Source organism: Neoarius graeffei, chromosome 14, assembly GCF_027579695.1.
Source record: "Neoarius graeffei isolate fNeoGra1 chromosome 14, fNeoGra1.pri, whole genome shotgun sequence".
Taxonomy (NCBI): Eukaryota; Metazoa; Chordata; class Actinopteri; order Siluriformes; family Ariidae; genus Neoarius; species Neoarius graeffei.
The window spans coordinates 66,532,150-66,541,012 of record NC_083582.1 but is presented as its reverse complement, the minus strand read 5'-3'; the positions used below and the strand labels follow the sequence as shown (position 1 = coordinate 66,541,012).

At 44.1% G+C, this 8,863-nt stretch overlaps 1 protein-coding gene across 1 annotated transcript in view; it reads left to right on the top strand.

Moving 5' to 3' along the window:
- The first annotated feature begins 1,731 nt into the window (after window positions 1–1,731).
- ppp2r2d (protein phosphatase 2, regulatory subunit B, delta) overlaps window positions 1,732–8,863 on the top strand; it is a 113,697-nt gene continuing 106,565 nt past the window's right edge. The window contains exons 1-2 of the mRNA XM_060940252.1: window positions 1,732–1,926; window positions 2,238–2,312. Of these exons, the coding sequence (XP_060796235.1) occupies window positions 1,920–1,926; window positions 2,238–2,312 (82 nt within the window). The 5' untranslated portion in view covers window positions 1,732–1,919. The remainder of the gene's footprint in view (window positions 1,927–2,237; window positions 2,313–8,863) is intronic.

The window sequence follows — 8,863 nt, the reverse complement described above, 5'->3', positions numbered from 1 at the left end:
GTTGGATGTTAAAATAAGGTGTTAAATAAAAAATGAGGAACATCCTGGATCCGTTTCTTTCCTCGTCTTTATTTTTTATGGATTATAAGAAGTATCGGATCGGGACTCGGTATCGGCAGATACTCAAAATCAAATGATCGGTATCGGATCAGAGGGCAAAAAAACCTGATCGGGACATCCCTAAAATAAATATATGTTATTTACCAGCTGGGAGGTCTGTATCATGAAATAATGTGACTGAGCTCCTGAAAATACTGACCGAGGTCACGGTATTTCATGATACTGACCGACCTTAAGATGGTAAATAATTTTTTTTTCTTTCCCAAATTCTAACAGAAAATGAGAGCACCCGAAAGAGAAACCATATTTAGAACAAACCTGCTACAAGCTCGTTTTCAGTTTTCTCCTGAAATGTTTTCTTTTATTTCGTCTTCATTAGGGTAGTAAAACTCGCTTTCACCGTGAACACTGTCGTTATCGCTATCCATGCTGTAAAATTAATGCTATTTTCCTGAGAAATGCGAAAATAAATGTTGACCAAAAAATGCTACGATGTTAGTTGTTGTTGTTGTTGTGAACGAGCGAGTCGCCAAAGGTCTGTAACTGGGGTCTGGCTCGTAGGATTCCGGACCGCTCGCGAGCCAATCAGAGTGCACGATTTGATGGAAACCGGACCACGAAAAAAAAAAAAAAAAATACAACCTAGCGCTGTCGCCTCACAGCAAGAAGGTCCAGGTTCGAGCCCCGTGGCCGGCGAGGGGCTTTCTGTGCGGAGTTTGCATGTTCTCCCCGTGTCCGCGTGGGTTTCCTCCGGGTGCTCCGGTTTCCCCCACAGTCCAAAGACATGCAGGTTAGGTTAACTGGTGACTCTAAATTGACCGTAGGTGTGAATGTGAGTGTGAATGGTTGTCTGTGTCTATGTGTCAGCCCTGTGATGACCTGGCGACTTGTCCAGGGTGTACCCCGCCTTTCGCCCGTAGTCAGCTGGGATAGGCTCCAGCTTGCCTGCGACCCTGTAAAACAGGATAAAGCGGCTACAGATAATGAGATGAGATGAGACAATACAAGCTGGGGTGGCACGATGGTGTAGTGGTTAGCGCTGTCGCCCCACAGCAAGAAGGTTCTGGGTTCGAGCCCCATGGCCGGCGATGGCCTTTCTGTGCGGAGTTTGCATGTTCTCCCCGTGTCCGCGTGGGTTTCCTCCGGGTGCTCCGGTTTCCCCCACAGTCCAAAGACATGCAGGTTAGGTTAACTGGTGACTCTAAATTGACCGTAGGTGTGAATGTGAGTGTGAATGGTTGTCTGTGTCTATGTGTCAGCCCTGTGATGACCTGGCGACTTGTCCAGGGTGTACCTCGCCTTTCGCCCGTAGTCAGCTGGGATAGGATCCAGCTTGCCTGCGGCCCTGTAGAACAGGATAAAGCGGCTACAGATAATGAGATGAGAATAATGACTTTGAAATCTGATGAGAAATACTTTCAGCCAGTCTTTTGAACTCAGTAATACAGAATAGTACACTTTGAATTCGTTCATAAAACAGGAAAATGAGGGTTTGTTTCTTCTCCATTTGCGACAATGGATGTGATATTTGGCTCAAAGTCAGACTGCCTTCATCACATTCCTGCGATCTGCGCCTCATCCAAAAATAATGAGCGTTTATGCGCAGACTGTGCGCCGCTCGGACGCTCTCGAAGGCTTTGGAGGAGCGCCTATTAAATGACGTCACAGCATCATGTCGACTGGCGATGTGCGCCATCTTGACCAGGAATAAAAATCACGGGGGCAATTCTGCTTGCTCCGATTCTCACGTCGAACCCAATCTTCTTACGATTGACCTGCGCTGTGGTTCAACGGTAGTGTAACGTGCTAGGACTCGGACTAAGCGAGCTCGACGCCGAATTCTCTGTAGAAACGAAGCAATGGCAGGTGAGGCAGGATGGGGAAAGCGGGTAAGAGGGAAGAAGAAGAGGAGGAGTGGAGGGGGGGCGACTCTGTTTAGCACCGCGGCCTACAGCTTTTTATCCCGCTGTAGCTAACCGGTTAGCCTCGGAGCTAACTCTCTTAATTAAGCGTCAAATAAACCGTTTAGCCGCGTTAGCTTTTAGCCTTGGGTTACGTTTAAATGGCTATTTTAGGAGCTGAAGTTTTCTAAAGCACTCGTTTTTTCCTCCATTATTCCCCAAGGCTTTATTTTTATGTACTTAACTGACTGTAATGGTGTGTGTGTGTGTTTGCAGGGGTCGGTGGAGGGAACGACTTCCAGTGGTGTTTCTCGCAGGTGAAAGGAGCTGTCGATGAAGATGTGGCTGAAGGTAAAGCGCATTCGACTTCTTTTTATTCAAGTATGTGTGTGAGAGAGAAACGTTGCTTGTTTTGCTAGCTAAGCTAGCTGCTGCTTTAGCATGGGTTGGGTTAGCATTAGCGTTAGCATGTCAGGTTGACCTAGCACTCTGTAACATTACGCTAACAGTCACACATCCTAAATGCCTTTTTATGAATGATCTAGCCTGCTAGTTAGTGAGTATAAATCGTTATTTCATGCACCCTATGTATGTAGTGCCCTCGGATAGTGAACACAGCCATTTGGGATTTAACTCTCAGCGTTTAAAGTGTCCATCAAATCAAAAATTTTTTTTCCACTCAGATTATTCTACCTGCTCCTTAGTGTTAGCAAGGGTCACTATGATATTATATTTAGGAAAAACAGGAGGCAAAAAGTTTGAGCTGAAATCCTCTTTTTTTTTTTTTTTTTTTTGTATAGTTTGCAACTTTTTTGGGAGAGGGAAATGTGTATATAAAAAAGGAAAAAAATGATGACTCATCCTGTACTGGTCTTGTTTTCGTCCAATTAAACGTGGTCTAGAATGTGCGTCCCGTCCCCTGGAGATATCTTGTTGTACATTTGAAGTAAACCGAGTATATCCTCAATTACATTTATTCTCTAGGAATTGTTATGGGTGCTAATAATTGTGGATCAGGTGATTTTTAATGAATTATTTCTTAGGAATTTTTTTAAATTCACTTGAGTTCAGGGTTAGTTTTTTTTTTTTTTTTTTTCTACAATTTTCAGTGAGAGATTATGCTTCCAGGCTTTCGTCTAAACCGGGGAACAGGGGCGCTGCGCCCTCTTACCGAAATGCCGATTGAACCCCAAGTCACACTTAAAGGGGTACCAAATATAATATATACAGTTGCTGATGTGACAAAGTAACGTATTCTATCAAATTTATATACTAGAAAACAACGAAATATCTTGGTAATTGTAAATATAATACTTTATACGCTAAACCGCACAAGAGTCGCCATTTTTAAAAGACCGTGACGTCAGCGCTACCTACTGCATTAGCGGAACTCTCCGAAATAGAGGAGAGAAGCGTGTAATCATGGCGTCAGGTGCATCAAGTGAAAGCGACAGCTCTGTCGAATCATACGAAGAGATTCTGCAAGACACACTGCAAGCAGGCTATGGCTTAGAAGGGTACCAGTTTGAACCTAGGAGAGGTACTCTCGACTCCGGTGATGAAATAAGAGAAGAAAGCTCGGATGACGGTGAGGATGAGACTGATGCTGACCATGGGCATGGCGGGCGTGGGGCAGAGCGTATGCGTGCAGGTGACACGGCGTGGTGCTCGTGCGGAAAATGTAACGTGGAGTTGCTCATGAGTCCAGCAGAATTTACTTGCTGCAATGAGATGGGCGCCACCCGTGGACTTGCGAAATCGTCGCAAGAGGCAGAAACGGGTATTTCACACGTGCTATTCCCAACCTCAATGAGCCAACATAACTGGGCACATACATACGTCATGAGTGTTATGCAGAAAAAATGAACGTGCGTTCTGATTGGATAAAATTAATATCATGGCGGGCTGTTCAAACTGCGGAAATAGTTTGCTCGAGCTACTTTCAAAACACTATAACTTTCCAACCTTAGAACAAAAAACTTTTGTAAGTCTTGAATAAGGTTCGTTAATGTGTGTTTTATTGTTATATTTACTCTCTATATATATTGCCCTCTGTTCCCCTTTAAGCCATGCACTTCTATGCTACTGCACAACATGCAGTCTTTCTCAAAACTATCTTTTCTCCGTGAAAACATCCCAGCAACACCACGTGACAATGTGTCTGATCATCAAATACGTTATAATTACTCCAAAAATATTCCAATCATAGTAGATACACCGCCAGACGGTGCAAAAACAATCCGAATTGGCGTTTTCCAGACTGAGGTGCCATGTTGTTTAGTTGTTTACTTGTCGCGGCTGCTCTCGCGAGATTTGACATGGGTTACATACAAGGTCAGCTGACTTGTAGAGCGAGATTTCTCGAGACTGAATGACCTTTCACCCACCGGTGCGGGAGCTTTTGACAAAAGTAGTTCGAGTTTTTTTTTTTTTTACACTTGGGCATTTAAAGATGTCATCCCGCGGCACAAAACGGAAGAAAGCCAAAGACTGTCCGGGGCAGAAGATTACTTTTTCAATGTTGACAATTTGTTACAATTTCCCTCTCAGATAGATAGCCTCAGAATGTCCCATTGTAGCCTCAATTTTTCAAAGGCTTCGCACGGCGGAGGGGGTGGGACGGACAACCGGCACCATCCCCCCCCCCGTCGCTTCGCTTCTTCGTCATGGTGAGCGCCCTCATACTAAATTTTTCTAGAAAAACCCCTGTGCTTCTGCAATAAAAATGTCATTTTTATTTTAAGGGTTTTAACACATCTTAACCAAGGGTGCTAATAATTGTGGAGGGCGCTGTATATCACACCCTGTGTCTGAAAGCGCTTGCTATATAGCGAGTTCGCCGTTTTGTAGCGCTGTCTGAATGTATAGCAGGGGTGAAAGTAAGCTGGTCCTGGCCGGTCTGGCGTACCACTAAAAGATTTGGCCATACCGGAAAGAAAAATATAGTACGGTCTCTGGGGAAAAAAAAAAAGCATTTTCAGCATAACACCACACCAGCTAATGTCAATTTACCAAAAGCAACGCGTTTTCCTCACTATACATTGCATATAACTCGTTCTGACCTGTCTCTGAATTATGTCTGAAGTGAATTCCTTCCGTGTTTCACTCGACAGACAGCGTGTGAGAGTGCGCGGAGCCACTGCTTAACCATCCTGTGTCAACGTGCGCAGCTGGTATCCAAAGTGTTTTAGTAGACAGAATGTCCAAAATGAAGTTAGTTTTCAACTGTTCAGCTAAAAAAATAAGTTAGTAAAACGATTGTGTTGTTGAAATTGTGTTTGCAATTTATTTATAATCAAAGACTGATACAGGTGGATGAAAGTGATAGTGTGATAAAGTACTATACTGAGTGATAAGAAGTCCTCGTGAATGCTTGATAAGTAGACAATAATAAATTAGGTGTATTTTTCGGGGCGAGCTGCGCTCGCGCAGTATGACTCAAAATAATAGTAACGGCAAGAAATAAGTTACTTTCACCCCTGATGTATAGTGAGAATTACTGCACCCTATATAGTGCACTCATAGTATCCCATGATGCGTCGTGAAAAGTATTGTGCAACCGATGGACACTAACCAAGCAATATTTCCCGTCATGTATTGCGGTCGTGCTGGAAAAAGTGTCTTGGGGTGAATTGACAGAGGAAGAAACTCCCCATAAACGGACATTTCAAGTACAGTTAAAAATAAGAGAATAGAAAATAAGCTGAAATGGAATGTTAGATAAAATACACGAATAAGTTAGTGTAGAGCGAGGAATTTCATCAAAAGCCTCAAATTTGATTTAATAAAAGGTAGTGGCAAGGAAAAATATCCAGCCTTGATTTTAAAAGAACTGAAAGATGCAGCAGACACACAGCACTTTGTATTTATTCATGTGGGAAATGCGCTCAGTATATGTATTTATCACAAAAATACGTGTGCGCATTTATTTTGAAAACCCACCAGCTGACTGATCTGGCACGTTTTAATTGTGACAGTAATGATGTAAATAAGTCTGATGGAGTGTTGTCAGTGCATGTGTGGGTTTTATTTTTATCTTTTTAAACCAAGGAGCTCACTATTGCTGCTTTTCCACTACAAACGCGGCTGAGCCGTGCCATGCTGAGTCGGGCTGAGCGGGGCTGTTGGAGTTGCATTTCGACTACAACCGCGCTGAACCGTGCTGGCTGGAAGTGGGTGGACACATTGGGTGGAGTTAGCGAAAGTGAGTGGACGTAACGTGATGTCGTTAAGCAGCGCAAACAGTGACATCAGTGAGCTTTTAAGCGGTAGTCTCACAACCTGAATAGTAAACAATAAACATGGAGGACATGGAGTCGTTAGTGTTGCTGGTCTTGGTGCTGTGGCTTGTTGTCACCGACAACGCCAACAGATACTGGCAAGAGCGTATAGATGAGGCGAGGCGCATAAGGCTTCATAATTCTCGTAATTCGTAATTCTTCTTCCGGGTTTGCGGTGTTTACAGATCCCAGCGTGCTCGCGGGGAGTGTATGGGCATGTGAGGACACTCCTCCTCACCAATCAGTGCACAGGGGAGTGTCTGCTCACGCCCCCAGCCTCACTCGGCTCGCTTTGGCTTGCTTCAGCCCCACTCCAAAACGGTGCGAGTTTTAGGGGCTAAGCAGGGCTGAAGCGAGCCGAGTCGTGCTGTTTTTTGGTAGTCGAAACGCGAGCCGTGTCGGGCTGAAGCGAGCTGAAAAAGGGTAGTGGAAAAGGGCCATATATAGAATTCCTTAGTGAGTGAGTAGGGAATAGTGAACAGTGTGAGTGATTTTGGACACAGATGGTTTGTCGGTGCAGTTTTTGCTTCCTGTACACACTTCCTTTTCCCAAGCATCCTTTGGTTTTTAAAAAAAAAAAAAGTCGGACGTTTTTAATTTCAGAGCAAGTGGAATTTGTGCATGCTTGTGGTTAAGTGCTGACTGATAAACAGCCATGATTGGGTTAGTTTCGCAGGGGGACATCTGTAATAAATTTCTTTCCACATCTCCTCGGTGAAAACTCTCGCATCTGGACAGCAACAACGTGACCATGAGAGGAGCGAGTTTTCGTGTTTAAATTGGTTTTCTGCAAACCTGTGTATTTGTGTCACGGGGTCATATGATCCTACACTTCACAACAAGCTGTCAAAGAGGGACTGGAGTAGTGAAGAGCTGCTGGCTCTTATTTCAGTTTGATATGAACCAAATTGATCAAGTGTGTGAGAAGCATTTGTTTTTGTGACTCAGGAAAGGTTTAGTATCTGAAGAAGGGTCACTGATGTGCCCTACAGGACTAAAGTAAGAGCAGATGTCGTTTTTGGCACAACAGCGAGGTGACGTTTGCATCCATACGGGACTAAAATGACATGATTCTTGGTGGTGCAAAATGTAAAAATGGCTGCGTGTGTTTCTTTTTACTGAACCTACAGCGCTCTTTGCGGAGCTGTCTTCTCAGCTGAGCCTTTATTTATTTATTTATTTATTTATTTATTTATTTAAGTCTGTGTAAAAATGGTGGCAAAATCACACTCGCGTGAGACGGCTGATTTTTGGGATTAGTAAAGCCCTACCTCTCCAGGTGTGTGTGGGAGCGAGCGCAAGAGCACCTTGTCTGTGAGCATTCTTGTAGACTGTGCATCATTACATCTACGGAACAACTGATTGCAAGTGATAAGTCGTGTGGTGTGAGCGGTTCAACGAGTCTGAGCTTTTGAGTCATTTATAATGAATGCACTGTATATAAAGATGCACAAGTTGGCACTGGAGTTTGATAGATCGTAAGGTGGATGTTCAGAGTAAACCAGTTAGACTTGTACATCCAGTCCATATAACATCATTCGGAGTTCAGGTCCCAGTTGTGAACACCAACACTGCAAGGTGGATTGTTAAGAGTGGATACAATTCCAGCTGCTAACAAGGAACATAAATTGATTCAGTTTAGCTTGTATTCAGGTTGCTGGGTGTGCTGTATTAAACCGTGCGCTTCGGGCTGAGTTTGGGTTCTAGATGTCTCCATGCTCCCTCTGTAAGTGCACTGATTGGGGTGCAGGTCATGGGTTTTGCCTGTTAAGGCCTCTGCATGCTCTTGCGACAAGGCTTTCGCAGACAGCTTTTCGCAGACAGCTGTAATTTATCGTTGAGCGGGGAGTAATAGGCGTGCGTCATATTTATTCACTGCCACAACGCAAGGGGGCACGAAGTCGCGAAATCGCTAGGAGTAGTTGGTGGGTGTGGTTAGTGGAGTGTTTATCCTCCAGTTACTTATAATGATGAGAACTGGAGTCGTGTAGATGTACGTACTTCCTCGATCAACCGCTCTTCGTGCTGCTCCATCTTCGCTCGTGCTTTTAAAAATGGCGGTAGTGAAAACAAACCAAACCGGTAAAGTAGGGAAGTGGAAGTGCGTGTACAGCGGATGTAGAGTGGACCAATCGGAGCCCTCTTGTCTGCGAGGCTTCTGCGGTGGTCACAATTTTTGGGAGGTGCGCGCAGAGCGTCTGCGAAGGTGGGGGAGCTACGTAGACACTGTCTGCGACACTATTTGCGAGGACTGGGTTGTCAGCATAAATTGGCCTTTAGTTGACTCATCATAGGATTCGATTGGGATGTAATTTTTTTTTTTTTTTTACTGTACTTTTTTTTTTTTTTTTTTTTTTTGGGCCCACAGTAATTGGTTTTTACTGTCGTGGTGTCCCTGCCTATCCGTTATTGTATTTACCAGACGAAGTTAGATAAATAAATTGTACAAATTAGGGATGGCGAAAACTAAAAAAAAATCTTGACCGAGCCTCATTAGCCGGTCAAAGTCGGTTAACCTATGAGCTTAAAATTCTAGAATTGGAATTATTAGAATCTCTTCTAAATCTAACCGCGAGCATCCGCACATTCAGTCCCAGTCGCTGCCCTCCACTCACATTTACC